The sequence below is a fragment of the Taudactylus pleione genome, unplaced genomic scaffold (assembly GCF_031769625.1).
Source record: "Taudactylus pleione unplaced genomic scaffold, aTauple2 ptg000450l, whole genome shotgun sequence".
Classification (NCBI taxonomy): domain Eukaryota; kingdom Metazoa; phylum Chordata; class Amphibia; order Anura; family Myobatrachidae; genus Taudactylus; species Taudactylus pleione.
The window spans coordinates 226,959-251,626 of record NW_028284852.1 but is presented as its reverse complement, the minus strand read 5'-3'; the positions used below and the strand labels follow the sequence as shown (position 1 = coordinate 251,626).

At 45.1% G+C, this 24,668-nt stretch overlaps 1 protein-coding gene across 1 annotated transcript in view; it reads left to right on the top strand.

Moving 5' to 3' along the window:
* The window catches only part of LOC148505570 (trafficking protein particle complex subunit 9), a 361,954-nt gene that overhangs the window by 153,132 nt on the left and 184,154 nt on the right, over window positions 1–24,668 (top strand). The window contains exons 14-15 of the mRNA XM_088448050.1: window positions 4,680–4,812; window positions 9,070–9,230. Of these exons, the coding sequence (XP_088304176.1) occupies window positions 4,680–4,812; window positions 9,070–9,230 (294 nt within the window). The remainder of the gene's footprint in view (window positions 1–4,679; window positions 4,813–9,069; window positions 9,231–24,668) is intronic.

The following is a 24,668-nucleotide window of genomic DNA, read 5'->3' as shown; positions in this document are numbered from 1 at the left end:
CACCACCTGTGTGTCAAGTTGCAGCAACAGTATATTTCAGAGTTTTCAACAGACTATTTGAGAAAGAATCCTATTTCAGGTAACAGGAGTTTGTCCAGTACATTGTAGTACCGGTAGTTTAAATAGCAGACTCTGGTTGCTGCCTTGCTGGTATTTTACTGGCATATTTGGGGCAAAGTCCCATTTTTATCAGTAGAAGAGACGGAGATACGTTGGTATTGTTTTATGTTTTGTAGATGTGGCCGCCCTTCTAAGAAAGGGGGCAAACAATATATGTTTTATAATACTGGCCCTTTAATGTTATGCCATATTATTATCTAATTCCCATTGAAATGTGAATGCTGACAGTATTACTAATATATATATATATATATATATATATATATATATATATATATAGGCATCTGGCACCCTTGAGAACATCTACCCTGCTCCTGTAACGGCTGATTGCGATGCCCTTCTCTTGTATTTTGGGATATGTGAGACTAAGGTAAGACCGAGCCTCTCAGAATCCTTTCCACTTGGCAAATGAAGCCGTCGTAGCTGCTGCGCTTATGGCGAGGCTCCAAAAGACAAAACATCGATCACTCTCTGACACCGTTTTAATTAACACACGAAAAAATATACAATTCACACTGAAATCTATCAATCTGCCTTTTACGTCTCTAATACATTTTTTAATTCCGTAGCTACATTTTATATTTTCTTTCTTCACGTTAATGTTCTTGAAAGTTTGACAGAAAACACATAAAAAGAATGAACATTATTTACGCTGTTTTCCACATTAATAAAAAGTTTTCCAAGTTCAACAGTAGTTTCATTTCTTGTACTTGTTATTTTTAAATGAAGGTGGGGAATACAAACTTTTTTGGGGGGCTAATTTTACCATGTCCACGTGAACTTCGGTGACTTTGTTGCTACGTTCTTAATGTTAGTAAATACAACCTAATCAGTAATCATGCATACCACATGCTGAACACCCCACCGCATATGTACCCAAGGATATAGATGGGTGGTATATTCAGCGGCCTGAATTTGCATGTTCGTCTAACTTCTTTTCAGAGTGAAAAGGGTTATTATTATGTGTGTCAGTATTCCCTCTCAGTGCTGTATCCTCAGCATTTAGGAGCAGCACTCCGCACATGTTCCGGCATCTCAATAAATAAATTATAGGGAAGGGAATGCTAATTTATGGTGGCAGGGACGGCTCACCGCTTGAGGACCCAACTTTCGGGGAGAGGTAATGAGCTGGTACCACAGGTAGGCTGTATATGTCCTTTCTTCGTTCGCTGAGCAAGAATGGCATTAAAGTATTAAGCAGGCGATGGATCTCGGGGAACAAACTTGACTTTTACACCTTGACTTATATATATATTCAGAATAAGGATTTTTGTACTCCATCGCATCAGTTTATATTGCAGGGTAATTTAAGCTCATTTGCATGCACATCGGCCATCTCGCATACTGTTTATGCCATGGTTTTGTGTCACTCACTTGTGTGTAAGCTGGAAGGACTCCTGGAATTAAAATTTCCCATCTTTTTTTATGTTGTTGCTATTTTGCATAAACCAGTAGCTCCACGTTGCTTGCGGTAGTTTAGGAGGTCGCGTATGTGTGGTTACATTAATATACTAGATGTCGCTTCAACTCAGCATAATAAATGAGAAGCTAATATGACAGAAGGGAGAAAAAATAAATAAACGGTCTTTGGTGTTTTCATAAGTATTTCTATGTTAATAAATATATTTCCGCCATGTAAGGTACATAAAAAGCGTTCTGTCGCCACCCTCACTCCATGGGCAAAGAGCGAGCATCGGGAGGCCGAAAGACGCGTCTATGATCCTTAGGTGTTTAGGCTTATACTGCAATCTGTAAAGATCTTTGCCCATACGCTACTTTACCCAGTTTGGGTATGTAATCCTGGCGGCTACATAGTGAAATGCCGGAAGACCGAACAGTCAAAATCCCTACGGACAGGGTAAGTACCTTATCCGTACCCCTCTCCCTCTCTTAGGGCTGCCTAACCCTAACATTCACGGGGTGGTGCCTAACCCTATGTCCCCCCCGGGGGTGCCTAAACCGAACCCCCCTGCCCGCACCCTAAACTTGACTCTCCCGGGGGGGTACCGAACCCTAACCTCCCCCCAGTGGTGCCTAACTCCCCCTAGCCTATGCCTATGCCTAACCCCCCGCAGCTAACGCTAACCCTGTCCCCAATTACCTTCGTTCAGGAAGCCGTCTGTCGGGATTCCGTCGTCGGACTAAAGATAGGCATCGGGATTTAGACGCCTATCTTTAGGATATTGGGACTTCGAGGCCGGGATTCCGTCAGACGGCTACCCGGGCATCGGCATTATAACTACATCCCACTTTACTGATATTATACATGGCAGCAGCTGCGTGGCAATATTAATGGCATAAATTAATACAAAACGGAAAGACAAACTGTTGCTGGTGGTTTAACCAAAAGCTGCAATTCTGTGTGTATGTAACAAATAACAGCGCAGGGATTTTGTTCATATTTTGATCCAGGCGTTTCATCCTTTGCTGAAATGGCACTTTATTGTTTCTGGCTTACCAGTGTACATATATATATTCCCTTCCACCTCTCCCCTCGACCCCATCCCCTCCCGCCTCCACTGCTACTTCTCTCCTTCTGCCTGCTCCTATCTTGCCCACCTCCTTAATCTCTCCCTCTCTTCTGGCACTGTCCCGTCTGCATTCAAGCATGCACTTGTCTCCCCCATTCTTAAAAACTTACCCATGATCCTAACATTCTTTCTAACTACCGACCCATCTCTTTCCTCCCCTTTGCCTCCAAACTCCTTAAGCGTATTGTTTACAATCACCTCACCACATTTCTTTCCTCCCACTCCCTCCGTGACCCTTTTCAGTCTGGCTTCCGTTCTCTCCACTCCACTGAAACTGCCCTCCCGAAAGTCAGCAACGACCTCCTTGCTGCCAAATCCAAGGGACACTACTCTCTGCTCATTCTCCTTCTTTTGACTGCTTTTGACACCGTGGACCACCCTCTCCTGCTGCATATCCTTCACTCCCTTGGTCTACGTGACGTTGCTCTCTCCTGGTTGTCCTCCTACCTCTCTGACCGATCCTTCTCTGTCTCCTCTCATGACTCCTCCTCCCCCCCACAGCCTCTTACAGTAGGTGTTCCCCAAGGTTCTGTTCTTGGACCTCTCCAATTCTCTCTCTATACGTCCTCTATAGGTAAAATCATCCGCTCTTTTGACTTCTATTATCATCTTTATGCTGATGATACTCAGATCTACCTTTCCTCCCCTGATCTCTCCCCCTCTCTACTGACTCGTATCTCCAACTGTCTCTCTGCTATCTCTTCCTGGATGTCCCAGCGATTTCTTAAACTTAATATGTTTAAGACTGAGCTGATCGTCTTCCCACCGTCCCACATAACCTCACTTCCCACTATTTCTTTATCAATAGATGGCATTACTATCTCTTCTAGCCCCAAAGTGTGTTGTCTTGGAGTCATGCTGGACTCATCCTTCTCCTTTAGACCACATATCCAGAATCTCTCGCAGTCCTGTCGTTTCCATCTCAAGAATATTTCCTAGATCAGACCCTTTCTCACCCAGGATGCCACCAAAACCCTCATACATTCACTGGTCACCTCCAGATTGAATTACTGTAACCTCCTCCTAGCTGGCCTCCCCAAATCCCATCTCTCTCCTCTCCAGTCTGTCCTCAATGCTGCTGCTCGGCTCATCTTCCTCTCCAAACGCTCTACATCTTTCTCCCCTCTCCTACAAGCTCTCCACTGGCTCCCCTTCCCTTTCAGAACCCAATTCAAGCTTCTCACACTCACTTGCAAAGCCCTCACCCAATCTTCCCCATATACATCTCTGACCTCATCTCCCTTCACTCTCCTGTCCGCCCTCTTCATTCACATAATACACGCCGCCTTTCATGCCAACTGATTACTCCCTCCCACTCCCGCCTCCAAGATTTTGCCCGTGCTGCTCCCCACCTTTGGAACTCTCTCCCTCTCCCCATCAGACTCTCCACCTCTCTACAATCTTTCAAATGAGCTCTTAAGACCGACTACTTCATTAAAGCCTTCCAGCTCTCATCCTAACCCGCTGCTACATCTTCCTTTCTCCCCGCCCACCCCATTCTGTGTCACTCCTGTTTGTCTGCCCCTCCCTTTTAGAATTTAAGCTCTTTCGAGCAGGGCCCTCTACCCTCTTGTGCTTCTCCCTACTGTAATTTAATTTATCTCTTACTCTCCACTAGGTCAACTAACACTCGGCTCTTTATGTAGGCGTAAAAGTCGCTAATATAACAATGTTTATTATCCATGTCCTATATTCCTATATTGTATTATATTGTATTGTACTGTAAGTCACTGGTTACTTATTTATGTACTTTGTAAGGCGCTGCGGAACACTTGTGGTGCCATATAAATAAATAATAATAAATCTTCTAAAGGCAGCACTGTTTTCCAAATAATTCATGTATGTGTTTTTTTTTTTAATTAGTTTGATGAACTATTAAGTCCCTTTTTTTTAGCTTTTGTAAAAGTGCGACTATTAGGCCCAAGCATAGGGCAATGCCAGGTTCCCCTTTTTAATTAGTCGCCATTTATTGCGCCCTGGTCTATTAATGCTGTTCTGACTGTGGACTCTTCTCTGCTGGTGTCGCAGGTTATCACACATCTGTGTTCGGTGTATACAGTGACTGTCTTCTAGACAACCTTCCCAGCCTCAAGAACAATGGCTGCACGGTGGACGTGATCCCGGCCTTGCCGCGGCTGCAGATTAGCACCTCTCTGCCCAGGTAAGTTCTCATCAAGGTGCGATTTGGAGAGACTCAGGATTGCTCAGCGCCGATTACACGGGAAGTACGCTTTTGGTTTATATTCCCTGTGCTTTATTACATCCATATCCAGCATCAGTATTCACAGCCCAGAGCAGAACACTTCGGAAGTGAGTCGTGATATATTGGGACATTACCAAGTTCAAGGCTTAATTGAGGGATATTTTCCATCTGTTTGTCACTTGTGTCTTGTCATTATATTTAGTGGAGGTGATGGCACTGTGAGCCAGCAGTGTCTCATATCTCCTAACATTTAAAATGAAATGGTCCAGTAATATGTTATCGTTTATATATTACCACTAATTGCGCAGCCCAGTACAGAGGATAGTTTGCCCTAGCCCCATTGGATCTTAGTCTAAGGGGTCTAGTTACTAAGCAGTGTTAGGAGACAGAGTGAAAAGTGATAAGGTACCAGCCAATCAGCTCCCAACTGTCGTTTTTCAAACACAGCCTGTGAGATGACAGTTGGGAGCTGATTGGCTGGCACCTTATCACTTTTCACTCTGTCTCCTAACACTGCTTAGTAAATAGACCCCTAAGTCCGCTAACAGACAAGTACAGACACTCTAAAACTTTATACATGTTACACATTAGATAATATTTCGGCCGATCAGGTGGATCGGTCTGAAATATTGTGAAAATTGCCTAATGTGTACCCGCTATGTCGGGCCATGCGCGCTCCCGTTTGGTCGTCAGTCGCATCGTCAGGTCGGCCCTACATATGTAGCTCAGTCTGACAGTGCGACTGATGACCCCATGCAACGGGATTTGGCTGGTGCCGACATATCGGGCGGGCGGGCACCGCATTGTCTAAGGTGTATCGGCCATCCAAGATGTCGGCCCATCGCCCGTGCGGTCGCCTGTCAGATCACTGGGTATACATATCGTCTAATGTGTATCCAGCTGAAGATACATTTCGTCAGCAGCAAATTACCCTACCCAGTATGCTCTTGGAGCACCCAGAGGAAACCCATGCAAACACGTGGGTATTACAAACTCCACAGAGAGCCCTGGTCAGAAATCAGACCGATGACCCCAGTGCAGTGAGGTAACAATGCTATCCACTGTGCCATTCTGCTGTCCCAGGTAAATGGCTAGAACATATATATATATATATATATATAGTGTATGTATGTTTTTTTTTTTATTTTCTTAAACATTTTATTGAAACATCTGAAGAATTCACAAGGTTATTAGTGACAACATAAATATGAATATATTTGGAACAGATATAACCTCATATATACTATCATAATAAGGTAAATTTTTTTTTTTTTTAAACTTGTTCCCTACATAACACAGTACAATATTATCAGCTGAGCTTACCAAATAGATTGCAAATAGGAACAAAGGAAGAGGGAGGTCAGTCTGAGGGGAAAAAGGAAAATAATAATTGGGGGGGAAAAATGAAGAACAAAAATAAAAAAGCGACATTAGTATTGCCCATACTATTAGACCATTCAGATATGTCTGGAAATGGAAATATCAAGGGAGATAGCACTATGTCATACGACATGTTGGAGAAGATACCAGGTCGTATTTTCAAATACTAACATATTATTAATATTGTAGCTTTAGAGCGCCACAGTGCGTACCACAATTAATAATGAATCTTGTTTATCTGGATGTCACTTTGGGCCGTTATCGATCGTTTGGTGGATGGTGCCGTCTATGGCTAGGATCACAGGAGACGGTGAGACATCCTCATAGTGTAGTGTATTAACACACAGCACAACTACGTAGAGTATAAGAATGAGGTAAGGCTTATCTGGGTGGTTGGACATTTTGTCATACAAAAAGTATAGTCCTACACACACAATACCATGTCTCCGAGATGGTTTCTTACATCAGTACAAAAATGGGCAAATTTAAGTGTCCAATGTGTTCTATAGCAATAAGGGTTAGGTTACCAAGGGTCCAGGTCTAGTCTGGGACCAGTAACCCCCTCCACCCCCAAAACTTATATTTAAAGACACTTGGCAAAAGTTTCATACTAAGGACAACTCTCATTTTGTTAAACAACCTTTGTCTGAGTGCATTGAGTAACCCATTAAGCCAGTGGTTCCCAAACTGTGCGCCCTGGTGTGCCTCGGGACACTTGCAGGGGTGCCTCAGGTTGGTTGTCCAGCACCAAAATAAAATGATTTATGGTCAATGTAATGTAAAAATGTGGACAAAGAGAAGCGCAAACCTGTCCCCAGCACATAACTGAACCTAAGGATCACAGATCAGCACAAATTACTTCACTTTACTACATTTTTTTTTCTGAATTTCTCAATAACAACATTTTGGCTAGGGGGTGCCGTGATAACAATGCTGATACTTTAGGGTGCCATGATTCAAAAAAGTTTGGGAACCACTGCATTAATGCCTTAATGACATCAGGCGGGTCATGCGGGTTAAACCTATGCGCCATCTTGTGGTGGTGTGTGGGAATGGCGACTGCATGCTGCAGTGTGCGGCCTCACATGTGGAGCCCAACTGTCGGAGACCGCTCAAGAGAGCAGGAGGATTACTAAACTCGGAATACTTACTAGGGTCACATTAATAGGTTGAATATAATAATGGAAGGTGTATTTTCTTCCCATTTTTTCTTCTAATTTAGCATTTATAGCGCCTAAAAAGAAATGACCGTTTGTTTATTTAATGCAGCTACCAAAAGTAATCAATTACTAACGTGCGGTATCTATGAACCAAGTATGGAGTTAATCTATGTTTAGCACGTATGATATGATAAGAGAGTTATCCCATACATCCAAGCATTTGCTGTTTTTATTGTGGCTACCAGTACGAGTGTGCGCTGCAGACTAAGAATATCCAGACTGAATTAATTACCCATTCAACACACGTGACCACCGATCAGGTGATCACATCACAGAGGAGACTACTAGCAACTCTACCATCTGGAGGAACATAGCCGGCAGGGGAAGGAGCGGTGAATCCCAGGGTGAGACAGGTAAGTCACCGGTTACACAGGGGGAGACGCACGGCACGCTACTCAAGTGAGCGGCGATGCCGGGCAGTCTCCCGTTGGACACAGTGTCATCCCCGGTGTTACAGGTCGGAGGCAGCTTGGTCATTCAGGCAACCTCCGATACTGACACGGTGAGCGGATCACACTGCAAACCAGGAGGCTACTGCTCCCCGGCATATACACCGTACTCTTGTCCCCGTGAAGATCATCCCGGGCACCATACCTCAGACTGTACTTTTTACCACTTCTTGCTGCCACTACAGCGGGGCGCCGCTTTCTGACTAAAAGACTGACATCAAGCATCCAGATTCATTTGGGATCGTGCACGCTAGTGCACCTTAATACTTTTAGTAATATCACTCCTTGGCCTGATATTCACTATCCATTTACCATATCCTGACACATATATCCTATGGTCCTTGAATGGTCAATGCTGATTTGTTTTCATTCCTAACTGATCTGGTAGGATATTGTTTGTGTGCATGTGCAGGTTTTCCACTCTGTATGGTTTATCCAACTTTGAAAATAAATCATTTTTTATTACATAATATCCACATTGTCTACTAAGTATTTGTTACATATTGTCTTATCATATCATACGTGCTAAACATAGATTAACTCCATACTTGGTTCATAGATACCGCACGTTAGTAATGTTTGCTAGCTGAGCGCAGTATATCTTTTTCTCTGTCAATACTTAAGGATCTGGTCAGATATCCTATACAGCAGCTCGCTTGCATCCTATGCCCTCTAGAAATCTTGGTGCGCTAGTATCCATTTGTTTTCTTCAAAAGTAATCAATACCCGCATGCATTGCCAACGTCTAGGAGCGAGTTGCGATACTTGTCCTCTCCTGGTGCCTTGTGGTTTCTGGGTGTTCTACGGCTCCGCTGACGCCGTGAACACCCCCGGCAGATTACAGATTGATGCATTCCTAATTTCTTTACATGCCAAGTCTAAATCCCAATTCTCTATTCCCTAAATAATTATTTTCCTAGCAGGACCTAGAACCAGCCCATCAGCAATGATGATTAGATGGGGGATATATTCTAGAATTTGGAGTAACCCCGAGAGAGCTGTTGTAAGCGTAATAGTATTACAGTACTTGGAATAATGTCAGGTTTGCGGTATAACATTATTGTATTACAGTTGTGCATGGGAAACGCCGTTCTCCATTTTGAATGAGGGCCAGATTGATGGGCAGTAATTTATAATGTATTTATGCACATATTATGCCATTACAGATCTGCTCATGCTCTCCAGCCATCCAACGATGATGTATCCACCCACGTGTCTGTACAGATGTATAACGGAGAGACGCAAAAGCTTCTAATAAAACTGGAGAACATCGGAACCGAACCCCTTGAGAAACTGGAGGTGTCTTCAAAGACGGTTAATAACAAAGGTAGGGTGGATCTCCGGCCTTAGATTGTGTTCCTCTGTTTTAGAGGCCATCATTTCAATAATAACAAGAAATTAGTTCAGCCTGGCGCTAATGAAAGATGTAGTAAAATATATATATAGTCCAGCTGCATCCACCAAAGGGCCTGTGTGCACCCCAAGAACGGATTACCAAGGTAATCTCAAAAAGAACAATATAAAATGAAGGTGTTGCGCTTCAATAAATATAAATAATAAATGTAATAACTAGACATGGCAGAAACCAGAATGAAGACACCAAATATAAATTAAGAAATAGTTATTTGTAAAATATCAGTAGTAGCAATGAAATACTATACAATAATACAAAAAAAAATCAATGAAAAGAACTAGTTATTTGCTAGAAGTCTGTACAGACTAATCTGTCTGATGAAAACAATACCTGCTACAATACAAATAGGTTCCCTATTTAGGATCCATTTATATAGAACACTCTGTCCAAAGAACAGAATAATCTCACCGGACAATTAGTTCACAAATATGAGTCTTAATTCGTCTGATCCGACCTCCGGGTCTTATGATATTAATACTTGTAATAGACTCTGAACTGTGAAATGGGGTCGTTAGATAAATTGTCCTCCAGATCTTATGACAAACTTATACCGTCCGGACTCGGTAAAGTAGGCTGCTGGCACAAAAGTCTCCCACTTGGAAGTATACGGCAGGTGATCTAGGAACAACTAAATCCATGGCTATAATTAAGTCAGCTTGTGATCGCCCTCACCTCCTCCTGCAGCAGTCCAGGTGTAATGTATTCAATAGGCGCGTGATGATCGTGCTGACGGCTCTCCTGGATCAGTGGAACAGACTCCAATGGGTAATGAAGTCCGGTAGATATGACGCAAATAGTAGCAGTATTTGAAAATCCTCTGATCCTCTAATAAAGCTTCATTGTTTGGAAGCGAAACGCATCAGTGGTATAGTCTTTGATAAAGCTTCAGTGATTGGAAGCGAAACGCATCAGTGGTATAGTCTTTGATAAAGCTTCATTGATTGGAAGCGAAACGCGTCAGTGGTATAGTCTTTGATGAAGCTTCAGTGGTATAGTCTTTGATAAAGCTTCAGTGATTGGAAGCGAAACGCATCAGCGGATTCCAATTGGGAGACTTTTGTGCCAGCAGCCTTCTTTAGGGAGTCCGGAGTGTATGAGTTTGTCATAAGATCTGGAGGACAATTTATCTAACGACCCCATTTCACAGTTAAGAGTCTATTACAAGTATAAATATCATGAGACCCGGAGTTCGGATCAGACGAATTAAGACTCATATTTGTGAACTAATTGTCCGGTGAGATTATTCTGTTCTATATAAATGGAACCTAAATAGGGAACCTATTTTTTATTGTATCAGGTATTTTTTATCAGTCAGAATAGTCTGTACAGACTTCTAGCAAAGAACTAGTTCTTATTATTGAGTTTTTTTTGTATTATTGTATTGTATTGTATTTCATTGCTGCTATTGATATTTTATAAAGAACTATTTCTTTATATTTGGTTTCTTGATTCTGGTTTCTGCCATGTCTTCTTATTAAATGTATTATTTATATTTATTTAAGCGCAACACCTTCATTTTATATTTATCATTTCAATAATGTCTAACTGTCTTGTCTATAGAACAGCATCCTCCAAATGTAACTTGTTAATATCATGTAAAGCCAATAGATTCATTTATCTGTACCGTTGGCTTGAGCCTAAAGCATTCTTGTTCCTGAACCTGGGGGAGACGTACAAACAGGAGGTGAAGTGTGCTGGGTTAGAGAAATGTATATCCAATCAGAGCATTCTAATGTGGCCAGCAGCACAGAGCATTTCAGCAGAACCTATTTCTGCGGCCCCCTTCGTAGCTAGGTCTGAAGTGACGGAAGCTGGACCCAAATGTGGACAGTTGGACGTCAGCGACAGCAGAGTACCTATGCTAGGGTCCTGATAGGCTGACACTGGAATATTATGGTGTCTGTGCAGCCTTATGTATTCTACAACGTATAGACACCCAACGTGCCTTCCTCATCCTGAGCCGGCGATCACAAGGGTGGTACAACGAGGGTGTGATTTCACGTGATACAACTGGAAATCTATATTCTCCTAGCATGTGATATATTAGGAAATATTATAGTCACCGGGCTGCCTTATGCTAGATCTAAAAACTTTGGCAGCATAAGCCTTCCAAGGTTTCACCAATAAAAGGTTGCCTTTTGCTGTAATTAGTTCAAGGAGCCGGTTTTTATTATGCCGCCGATTCCATTTGAACAGCAAAGTGCAGCAATCCGGGGCGCTACCACGGTACTGACGTCCTCTGCAGACGTAGGCAATCGTGGCGCTGAGGTTTGGTAACTGCTGTAACTCGGTAGAGAAACTAGGTTTCATCTGAGGTTACTGACTTCAGTATTTAGCTACGGAGGCCTAACAGCCTGATAAGGACCCATAAGCCGTAAGATCATGTGCAGGGATTTTCTTAACGGTTCTTTTAAAAACAAAAAACAAATGTATTTAAATTCTTCTTTGAGAAGTAAACCGGTTGCTGTTCTTATAACTCAGACATTTGTTTCCTAGAGGACTGGGTAATGCTGAAGGTTGAGGGGATGATCTCTGGTTATAACGTATGTGCTGAGTAAGACTTCTGACACTTTATTTTATTGCATGCTAGAGAGTATATTGATTTCTCAATCTATTTTAGGAGGTGTCCTGGGTCCATTATTTGTTTGGCACGTCTCTGCGATATTGATTTTTCGGGCCATTGACACCCTCTCTAAACGAGCTGAGATATCAAATAGTATATCTAGGCTCAAAAGGCAATCTGCAATAGAGAGACGATGCAAACACTGTATATGAAGTAGAAGGAACACAGCAGAGGTTATATATACTGTATATGTATGTGTGTATATATACGTGTGTGTGTGTATGTAAAATTAAAAACAAATCTTTTTTTATTTTTTTGTACACAAGACAAGTGAAACATTAAATATAAATGTACAATGGACAAATCAATTACAAAATGACCAGCACGGTGATGCTCCAAACATATCTAATTGCGATGACTTTGCTGTGAAATAATTCTGCGTATTTTTCCCCCTGACCAGTCTGGTAGGTAGCTGCGCACACACTAATATATGTAGATTGTCCTGCAGCGGGGATTGTGTTCCTTTTGGCATTTTTATATATTTCTGAGAAAGTATTAGACTGAATTTTAATGTTCCCTATTCTTTTAGTGGCTAATTGCCTGGTACCGAGTGTCACAGGCTGAAGGAGCCCCTCTCCGACTTCCAGAGCAGATAGCTGCTTAATTATAAGACCCATCCCAGGAAATCTCCCGGCTTCATCCAGGTGCACATCTCGCCCCTTGCTAATGCCGGGGCTGTGTTCCACCTGGCGCAGCTCGGGACTTTCTTGGTTTTTAAAAGTAACTTTAATCCCTGCTGGCTGCCTAATTTACCTGATCAGGGAGAGCTGCATTAGCTGGATTCCCAAAAGGCTTCTCGCCTGGGGAGATTGATGGGCACCAGGAAGATTTTGTTGCAGTCTGACAATTCATCCGACATTAAGCTAACATCGCACAAGCAGGAAGCCTGATGGGCGCTAGAACGACTGTTCTTGGAGATATGTATTTAATTACTCCCCTGTCACAGGCCTCAAAGTGTCTCTTCTGTGTGCAAATGAGAAAAACAACAACACGTTTTACCCATTAAAAATAATTTAAAAAATGTGTATTCTGCAGCAGTTCTATCAGTAAAACTTGTCATTCTGAGTTAGACGCATCCACAGCCGCGGCAGCCTGCCTGTATCGTTGCGCTAAGTCAAGTATCTGCCCGTCTGTGCGGAATTTCCTCCTGGCATCATGCGGGTGACCGGCCCGCCCACTTTTTTCTCGTTCACAACCATCATCACTTGTATCAGGACTTACCCCCGTGCTGGCTGTGAAAGTTCCGTCTGAAACGGTTTCCCATCTCCGTCCGCACACAGCAAGCAAGCACGGGAGTCTACCTCCGCGTCCGCTACATACTCAAGAGAAGAATCGTGAATTACTATTAATAGTCACCAAGAGCACTCTGGGTGGCGTGCTTTTATAAAGCTTATAAAACTAAATTTGGGCGTTCATTATCCCTTGTTTTTTCCTGATGAACACTGACGTGATGACATCAGAGTTCCCCATTTATCAGTGATTACATCAGAGCTCCCCATTTATCAGTGATGACGTCAGAGCTCCCCATTTATCAGTGATGTCAGAGCTCCCCATTTATCAGTGATGACTTCAGTGCTCCTTATTTATCAGTGATTACATCAGAGCTCCTCATTTATCCGTGATGACGTCAGAGCTCCCCATTTATCAGTGATGACTTCAGAGCTCCCAATTTGTCATTGATGACATCAGAGCTCCCCATTTATTAGTGATGACATCAGAGCTCCCCATTTATCAGTGATGACTTCAGTGCTCCTTATTTATCAGTGATGACATCAGAGTTCCCCATTTATCAGTGATTACATCAGAGCTCCCCATTTATCAGTGATGACGTCAGAGCTCCCCATTTATCAGTGATGTCAGAGCTCCCCATTTATCAGTGATGACTTCAGTGCTCCTTATTTATCAGTGATTACATCAGAGCTCCTCATTTATCCGTGATGATGTCAGAGCTCCCCATTTATCAGTGATGACTTCAGAGCTCCCAATTTGTCATTGATGACATCAGAGCTCCCCATTTATTAGTGATGACATCAGAGCTCCCCATTTATCAGTGATGACTTCAGTGCTCCTTATTTATCAGTGATGACATCAGAGCTCCCCATTTATCAGTGATGACGTCAGAGCTCCCCATTTATCAGTGATGACTTCAGTGCTCCTTATTTATCAGTGATTACATCAGAGCTCCCCATTTATCCGTGATGATGTCAGAGCTCCCCATTTATCAGTGATGACTTCAGAGCTCCCAATTTATCATTGATGACATCAGAGCTCCCCATTTATTAGTGATGATATCAGAGCTTCTTATTTATCAGTGATGACTTCAGTGCTCCTTATTTATCAGTGATGACATCAGAGCTTCTTATTTATCAGTGATGACATCAGAGCTTCTTATTTATCAGTGATGACTTCAGAGCTCCCCATTTATCAGTGATGACATCAGAGCTCCCCATTTATCAGTGATGACATCAGAGGTCCCCATTTATCCGTGATGACGTCAGAGCTCCCCATTTATCAGTGATGATATCAGAGCTTCTTATTTATCAGTGATGACTTCAGTGCTCCTTATTTATCAGTGATGACATCAGAGCTTCTTATTTATCAGTGATGACATCAGAGCTTGCCAATTATCAGTGATTACATCAGAGCTCCCCATTTATCAGTGTTGACATCAGAGCTCCCCGTTTATCAGTGATGACATCAGAGCTTCTTATTTATCAGTGATGACTTCAGTGCTCCTTATTTATCAGTGATGACATCAGAGCTTCTTATTTATCAGTGATGACATCAGTGCTCCTTATTTATCAGTGATGATATCAGAGCTCCCCATTTATCAGTGTTGACATCAGAGCTCCCCATTTATCAGTGATGACATCAGAGCTCCCCATTTATCAGTGATGACATCAGAGCTCCCCATTTATCAGTGATGACTTCAGTGCTCCTTATTTATCAGTGATGACATCTGAAATCCCTGTTTAAATAGATATTATTTACAAGATTGTATACATATATGCAATTCAGTTCTGTATTATAAATGGATAAATGACTGTGGCCCGGTCACATGACCCAGTACCTACCTGTCACCTACACATAGCCTCTTTGTTGGTTTACATGCTGCTGAAAGTGGCCGCAAGTGCTAATGGTTGCGTCACCCAGATGTGCTACCTTCACCTAGCACGAGTATCTTTACAGCTGATTGTGTATAGTGGCACCTCCAGTGTATATCTGCAGCCGCCATCATTAATATCCGCATTTCTCTGTACCACGGCCCTCATTCAGAGCCGCTCGCTATTTGCGGTCATTCGTTCTAAAACAAGGGTGGCTATTCAAATGAACCGTTCGCTAATTGCGATCTGTTCACGCCTCTAAGTCTGAACGAGCGAACAAAACTTGCGGTTGTAATTTTGAAAAATACGCCCCCTTGCCGCTCGCACCATACGTCATGTCCGCTATTTATTAGATTAATCGAGTACATCGAACAGCGTATGAACTGCTCGCTATTCTTGTGGCTGGTTTTTTCAACCGCTATTTTGCGAGCAGTTCTGAGTAAAAAAAAACCAAGTGACGTGGTCAATGACGCTGCTGTATTAATTATGCAATCCCTTAAAACGCCCGTTTTGACCTTTAAGCACGCCTGCGTTCGAATTCCACACCCCCGTTTTTAAGCACCTTCCCCTGTTACCACCCACATACGCCTCCTTCTGTCACTCAAAATAGCAGGCATTCGCTATATAGCGAACAAACAATTTTCGGCCGCACTGACTGATTCACGCATGCGTATTAAAATCCGTACGCATGCGCAGATGTGCGAACATCGGTCAGAACGAACGAGCGGTCACTTACGAGCAGCTCTGAATCAGGGCCCACGTGCTGAGTGCCAGAGAGCAGTCAGAAACAGGAGTCCCTTCATCGTACGCACGCCTCGGAATAGCACAGATGCCCGGCTGCGCGCCCAGACACTGCCACAAAAGGGACCTTTTGCTTCCGGTTAATAGCAACAAGTGATATCATGGAGGCTTGAGGCACTTTGTACCTCAGCATTGAAGTCCCATATAGTCCGCAATATCTGTACAGTGCCCATCCTATTGCTTTGGTGGTGTCCATCTACACCCCGCCTTTGTCATCTCTATCTGGTGGATCCATTTGCATCCAATGAGAGGGGGCCCTCAGAGGCGCATGTTTTCCCTTAGCGTTTAGAGCCCCACTGCCCTAGGCCTAGAACAGTTGTATGGTTGTCATAGTTACACCCAAGTTTCATGTTGTATATGTACATGAAGGGTTAACTTGTGTCCTCGTTAGACACTGTCTAATGATACTTTGTACCAAGGTACAGAAAAGCAGCATGAAATGGATGTCATCCTCATTAATCAGGAACCAGTTTGTGTCTTTAATCTACACAAATGATCTGTGTACACTATGGGACTTATGTAATGACTGCAATAATGCGCCGTGGCCCTCCCGAGCGTTGGCTTTTCATTAGCCGGAATTGCAAGCTGTTGACCTATCATTGGTGCGTGTCACAGCCCATGACGATGTTACTAAATAGCACTCTGTGTCGTACATTGTAACCTGCTGGTAATCCTCACTATACACACTGTTCAAAGCTTCTTTTTCTTTTCTTTTTTTTTTAACCATTATTGTCTTTTGTGTAAAATGATAGAATGTTGTTAAAGTCCGGAGCCTCTTGGTAAAAGTCCTTTTTGATTTGCTGTTAGCAGGTAGAACCCTCTCTCACACTCGGTGCAGTGTAGTGTGCTGACTTACAATGGGGCCCTCCTGTGCCAAGTCTCCCCAGCTGCAAACAGCGTTCCGGGAGCCGGCGACGTCCTGCTGGGCACAGATAGCGCTGTTATTAGATTATCACTTCTCCTTTCCCATCACCCCACCGCTCGGAGTACACGTCTGTCTGTTCTGCGAGCTTATTGGGGTGTTAGCGGAGTGTCTGTGTGTCCCCCCACACTGGCAGTATATAGAATATAGTGATATATGTGGGGAGCAAGTCCTCCCAGCTGGCTGCTTGCAGGTAAAAGCTCTGGTCACTATAAGTTCATTCGCCTTCTACTCACAAATTGCCTTTTCATTATAGATCGGTTTGAGGCAGAGGTGATGTTTGCCGTTCTCCTGATACATCGTTCTGTCCACATGTAGTTAGGGAACTTGTCCCCTTTAGCTGGGTTTAATGTATTGGAATTATGCCCTGCTACCACGTTTGCAACCTTTTTGTTTTAAGGCTCGTCAGTCATTTTCTGTGCTTTATGCCTCTGACCCCTGTTAGTCTCTGCCCCCCGTCTGCCCCCTCTCTGATTAATGCCCCACCTGACCCCTATGTTATTCTTTGCTTTATCCCCATCTGTCCCGCTCTTATTCTTTGCTTTATGCCCCTTATACCACACTCTATTATCTGCCTAATATCCCTTCTTACCCCACTCTTCTTATTCTCTGCTTAATGCCCCTTATACCACACTCTTCTTACCCTGCTCTTCTTATTCTCTGGTTTATGCCCCACCTGACCCCACCCTTATTCTCTGGTTTATGCCCCACCTGACCCCGCCCTTATTCTCTGGTTTATGCCCTATCTGACCCCGCCCTTATTCTCTGGTTTATGCCCTATCTGACCCCGCCCTTATTCTCTGGTTTATGCCCCATCTGACCCCGCCCTTATTCTCTGGTTTACACCCTGTCTGACCTGCCCTTATTCTCTGGTTTATGCCCCGTCTGACCCCGCCCTTATTGTCTGGTTTACGCCCTGTCTGACCCGCCCTTATTCTCTGGTTTATGCCCTGTCTGACCCGCCCCTTATTCTCTGGTTTATGCCCCATCTGACCCCGCCCTTATTCTCTGGTTTATGCGCCATCTGACCCCGCCCTTATTCTCTGGTTTCTGCCCCATCTGACCCCGCCCTTATTCTCTGGTTTCTGCCCCATCTGACCCCGCCCTTATTCTCTGGTTTATGCGCCATCTGACCCCGCCCTTATTCTCTGGTTTATGCGCCATCTGACCCCGCCCTTATTCTCTGGTTTATGCCCCTTCTGACCCGGCCCTTATTCTCTGCTTTATGCTCCATCTGACCCCGCCCTTATTCTTTGGTTTATGCCCTATCTGACCCCGCCCTTATTCTTTGGTTTATGCCCTATCTGACCCCGCCCTTATTCTCTGGTTTATGCCCTGTATAACCCCGCCCTTATTCTCTGGTTTATGCCCTGTATAACCCCGCCCTTATTCTCTGGTTTATGACCCGCCTGACCCCGCCCTTATTCTCTGCTTTATGACCCATCTGACCCCGCCCTTATGCTCTGCTTTATGACCCATCTGACCCCGCCCTTATTCGCTGGTTTTTGCCCCATATGACCCCGCCCTTATTCGCTGGTTTTTGCCCCATATGACCCCGCCCTTATTCTCTGCTTTATGCCCCATCTGACCCCGCCCTTATTCTCTGGGTTTATGCCCCATCTGACCCCGCCCTTATTCTCTGGGTTTATGCCCCATCTGACCCCGCCCTTATTCTCTGGGTTTATGCCCCATCTGACCCCGCCCTTATTCTCTGGGTTTATGCCCCATCTGACCCCGCCCTTATTCTCTGGTTTATGCCCCATCTGACCCCGCCCTTATTTTCTGGTTTATGCCCCATCTGACCCCGCCCTTATTCTTTGGTTTATGCCCCATCTGACCCCGCCCTTATTCTCTGGTTTCTGCCCCATCTGACCCCGCCCTTATTCTTTAGTTTCTGCCCCATCTGACCCCGCCCTTATTCTCTGGTTTATGCCCCATCTGACCCCGCCCTTATTCTCTGGTTTATGCCCTATCTGACCCCGCCCTTATTCTCTGGTTTATGCCCTGTATAACCCCGCCCTTATTCTCTGGTTTATGCCCTGTATAACGCCGCCCTTATTCCTCTGGTTTATGCCCCGCCTGACCCCGCCCTTATTCTCTGCTTTATGACCCATCTGACCCCGCCCTTATTCTCTGCTTTATGCCCCATCTGACCCCGCGCTTATTCTCTGCTTTATGCCCCCTCTGACCCGCCCTTATTCTCTGCTTTATGCCCCATCTGACCCCGCCCTTATTCTCTGGATTTATGCCCCATCTGACCCCGCCCTTATTCTCTGGGTTTATGCCCCATCTGACCCCGCCCTTATTCTCTGGGTTTATGCCCCATCTGACCCCGCCCTTATTCTCTGGGTTTATGCCCCATCTGACCCCGCCCTTATTCTCTGGTTTATGCCCCATCTGACCCCGCCCTTAGTCTGTGGTTTATGCCCTGTATAACCCCGCCCTTATTCTCTGGTTTATGCCCCATCTGACCCTGCCCTTAGTCTGTGGTTTATGCCCTGTATAACCCCGCCCTTATTCTCTGGGTTTATGCCCCATCTGAGCCCGCCCTTATTCTCTGATTTATGCCCCATCTGATCCCGCCCTTATTCTCTGGGTTTATGCCCCATCTGACCCCGCCCTTATTCTCTGGTTTATGCCCCATCTGACCCCGCCCTTATTCTCTGGGTTTATGCCCCATCTGACCCCGCCCTTATTCTCTGATTTATGCCCCATCTGACCCCGCCCTTATTCTCTGGTTTATGCCCCATCTGACCCCGCCCTTAGTCTGTGGTTTATGCCCTGTATAACCCCGCCCTTATTCTCTGGTTTATGCCCTGTATAACCCCGCCCTTAGTCTGTGGTTTATGCCCCATCTGACCCCGCCCTTATTCTCTGGTTTATGCCCCATCTGACCCCGCCCTTATTCTCTGATTTAACTAACACTAATACATTGATGGAGTTGTATTTTCAAAACAGGAAACACCTGGGTGAGAGTTTAAATCTTGAGAGTTTTTTGGGTCTGAAAAACAAGCGAATTTCATGTTCTGTGATGTCATTACATTGGCTGAGTTTCATGTTCTGTGATGTTATTACATTGGCTGAGTTTCATGTTCTGTGATGTCATTACATTGGCTGAGTTTCATGTTCTGTGATGTTATTACATTGGCTGAGTTTCATGTTCTGTGATGTTATTACATTGGCTGAGTTTAACAATGTGACAGTTCTCTCTCACATTTCCTAAACTCTCACCCTATTACATTTGGCCCCAGATTTTAGACAGTCAGTAGGTCGACTGGGACACACTAAAAGTCGATATGTAAAAAGGTCGTCAGGATCAAAAGGTCGACACAAAAATGGTCGACATGTGTTTTTCTTTTCCCCTTAATCTTCACTCTAACCCGCCCCTTGGTAACCCTAACTGTCTCTTCTAGTGCCTAACCCTCCAGTAAGTGCCTAACCCTAACCGTCCCTTCTAGTGCCTAACCGTCCCTTCTGGTGCCTAACCCTAACCGTCCCTTCTAGTGCCTAACCCTCCAGTAAGTGCCTAACCCTAACCGTCCCTTCTAGTGCCTAACCCTCCAGTAAGTGCCTAACCGTCCCTTCTAGTGCCTTTTCCTCCAGTAAGTGCCTAACCGTCCCTTCTGGTGCCTAACCCTCCAGTAAGTGCCTAACCCTAACCGTCCCTTCTAGCGCCTAACCCTGACCGTCCCTTCTAGTGCCTAACCCTCCAGTAAGTGCCTAACCCTCCAGTAAGTGCCTAACCCTAACCTTCCCTTCTAGTGCCTAACCCTCCCTCCCTCCTGGTGCCTAACCCTAACCGTCGAGGTAAGTGCCTAACCATAACCCTCCGGTAAAATCCTAACCCTAAAATACAAAAAAATTAATGTGTCAACCATTTTTTTGCTGTTGACATTTTGATCATGTTGACCATTTGTACACTTCGACCTTCTTACATGTCGACCTTTAGTGTGTAGAATTTTTCTCCTAGCTGACCTATTGACTGTCTAACGTCTGGTGTCTATCGAGACATTGTCGACCTTTTTACTGTCTATCTGTAGTCTGGAACCCGCCCCCCCCCCCCCCCCCCCGTCCACATTTTAACAATGGTGACATCATAACTTGCGACCATGTGAAAGTTGTCATAGTCGACTTTGGACTATATCCCAGTTTTACCCGTCCTTACTGGTCCCATCGCTCCCCCCCCATCCTACTTGTACAGTCTGTGACCGGAGCCAAGCTACACTGTGATCACGCTATTGGTTTGGCCTGCTCATGGCTATATACCTCTGATCACATGAGGCTATATACCTCTGATCACATGAGGCTATATACCTCTGATCACATGAGGCTATATACCTCTGATCACATGAGGCTATATACCTCTGATCACATGAGGCTATATACCTCTGATCACATGAGGCTATATACCTCTGATCACATGAGGCTATATACCTCTGATCACATGAGGCTATATACCTCTGATCACATGAGGCTATATACCTCTGATCACATGAGGCTATATACCTCTGATCACATGAGGCTATATACCTCTGATCACATGAGGCTATATACCTCTGATCACATGAGGCTATATACCTCTGATCACATGAGGCTATATACCTCTGATCACATGAGGCTATATACCTCTGATCACATGAGGCTATATACCTCTGATCACATGAGGCTATATACCTCTGATCACATGAGGCTATATACCTCTGATCACATGAGGCTATATACCTCTGATCACATGAGGCTATATACCTCTGATCACATGAGGCTATATACCTCTGATCACATGAGGCTATATACCTCTGATCACATGAGGCTATATACCTCTGATCACATGAGGCTATATACCTCTGATCACATGAGGCTATATACCTCTGATCACATGAGGCTATATACCTCTGATCACATGAGGCTATATACCTCTGATCACATGAGGCTATATACCTCTGATCACATGAGGCTATATACCTCTGATCACATGAGGCTATATACCTCTGATCACATGAGGCTATATACCTCTGATCACATGAGGCTATATACCTCTGATCACATGAGGCTATATACCTCTGATCACATGAGGCTATATACCTCTGATCACATGAGGCTATATACCTCTGATCACATGAGGCTATATACCTCTGATCACATGAGGCTATATACCTCTGATCACATGAGGCTATATACCTCTGATCACATGAGGCTATATACCTCTGATCACATGAGGCTATATACCTCTGATCACATGAGGCTATATACCTCTGATCACATGAGGCTATATACCTCTGATCACATGAGAGCATCATTTCCTACACAGGCGAAGTTGGTTTTGTGGCAGCGAGAGGAGCCTATTCCATCTCAGGCAGCTGTATGTGTGTTTGACCTTCAGTTCTTTTATGCTCTATGAGTAAGTTTATGTCCCTGCGCTGTGCTTTTACTACATCTGATAATAAAATACTGTCACATCACCAGCCATGCTGCTTTTTTTTTTTTTTCCTTCTTTTTAAATAATAAAATGATATCAAGTAGAATGACCTGTTCATAGACAGGTCATTGTCCTGCGGCGGCTTTCTGCGGGAATGGCGATACCGCGGTATAAATGACAGATTTAAATACGACTTTTTTTTTTTTTTTTCCATCAGGACCGGCGGATCCTTTGCAGGGAGTGTGAACAGATAGATATTATTGTAAGAGAAGATATTATTGCATTAGACAGCCAGTACTATTACGCTATTATCTTTTGTTATTCATGCTGTTAGACTAGTGTGGCAGAGGCAGGTGCATTAATCTGTCCAAATGATGGATTCTGTGTTCTTCTCCTAACAGGTTTTGTTACTAATCTGCTTTGCGCTGGGTTCTCTCGCCTGAGCCGATGCGATTTCCCCCATTCTCTGCCTGGTCACCCTGTGATGCATGGCACGGGCGTTTTGTGGCTGCGGCTATGAAGTGTAGCCACCGCGCTACGGGCGCCCGTGTGATGCATGACACGGGCGTTTTGTGGCTGCGGCTATGAAGTGTAGCCACCGCGCTACGGGCGCCCGTGTGATGCATGGCACGGGCGTTTTGTGGCTGCGGCTATGAAGTGTAGCCACCGTGCTACGGGCGCCCGTGTGATGCATGGCACGGGCGTTTTGTGGCTGCGGCTATGAAGTGTAGCCACCGCGCTACGGGCGCCCGTGTGATGCATGGCACGGGCGTTTTGTGGCTGCGGCTATGAAGTGTAGCCACCGCGCTACGGGCGCCCGTGTGATGCATGGCACGGGCGTTTTGTGGCTGCGGCTATGAAGTGTAGCCACCGTGCTACGGGCGCCCGTGTGATGCATGGCACGGGCGTTTTGTGGCTGCGGCTATGAAGTGTAGCCACCGTGCTACGGGCGCCCGTGTGATGCATGGCACGGGCGTTTTGTGGCTGCGGCTATGAAGTGTAGCCACCGCGCTACGGGCGCCCGTGTGATGCATGGCACGGGCGTTTTGTGGCTGCGGCTATGAAGTGTAGCCACCGCGCTACGGGCGCCCGTGTGATGCATGGCACGGGCGTTTTGTGGCTGCGGCTATGAAGTGTAGCCACCGCGCTACGGGCGCCCGTGTGATGCATGGCACGGGCGTTTTGTGGCTGCGGCTATGAAGTGTAGCCACCGCGCTACGGGCGCCCGTGTGATGCATGGCACGGGCGTTTTGTGGCTGCGGCTATGAAGTGTAGCCACCGCGCTACGGGCGCCCGTGTGATGCATGGCACGGGCGTTTTGTGGCTGCGGCTATGAAGTGTAGCCACCGCGCTACGGGCGCCCGTGTGATGCATGGCACGGGCGTTTTGTGGCTGCGGCTATGAAGTGTAGCCACCGTGCTACGGGCGCCCGTGTGATGCATGGCACGGGCGTTTTGTGGCTGCGGCTATGAAGGGTAGCCACCAGCTCTAGAATCTTTGTAACAATGGGCGAATAAAATAACCATTTACAACACGATAGGGAAGGACTAGGGGTTATAGTTGTAAAAATAGACCCTTTTGTGTCCTAAACTGAAGGAGAATTCACAAAGGTGAACTAGTCCTTTTTAAATTTACCCAAGGGAAGGGGATGATCTTGGTGTTACAGGAAAGATTGCAATATATAGATTTAGGAATATAGGGTCGATTCACAGCTGTACGCTAACGCTTTACAAATGTGCGCGCAGATGTTAAGCGAAAATGTGCAAAGTCGGAGATGCCGGGAGATGTATTTAGACACCCAGCACCTGCGTACAAAGACCGCATTGGGCGCAGATAATTCAAGTATCGCATTCATGAGGGAGCCTGTGGTCCCGCAGATTGGCGCCATAAGCAATAGTCACTTCATTTAAAGCCATTAGGATTCTAGGCTTTCACGCCGCATAACAATTTTAATGTATTTATATTATGTTTTATGTATACAAATTTCCCAGTGTATAGACAGTAGCTCCCGTACCGTTCTCGGTATCCTGTTTTGTGAGAGTCAGAATAAACACTGTATACAGACAACTCATTTTTGTGTGAATTCTTTGTTTGCAGCTAATATACTTTATGCCTGTTTGTATGATTGTATATCTGCTGACTGTGGGCCTGATTCAGAGCCGGACGCTCTGAATCAGGGCCCTCCTACCTCTTGTTGGAGCGGTCTCCTGGCCGCTCGCATAGCTGTGGGTAACCACCCACAGCTTATGCGAGTGGCCAGACCCTGAGGTAGGGTCTCGCTGCCGCAAGCCCAGGAGTGCTTTTGGCTCTATCAGCGCCATAAGCACTCCCACTGACATCACTAGTGATGTCAGTGGGGCCGGACCCAGACGGTAGGCGTTCCCTTCGGAACGTCTCCGACTGGGCAGTCACGCCCACCAAAGGGGGCATGCTGTCAATCACCATCGACAGCACGCCCCCTTTGATGCGAGACCCATAGCGACGG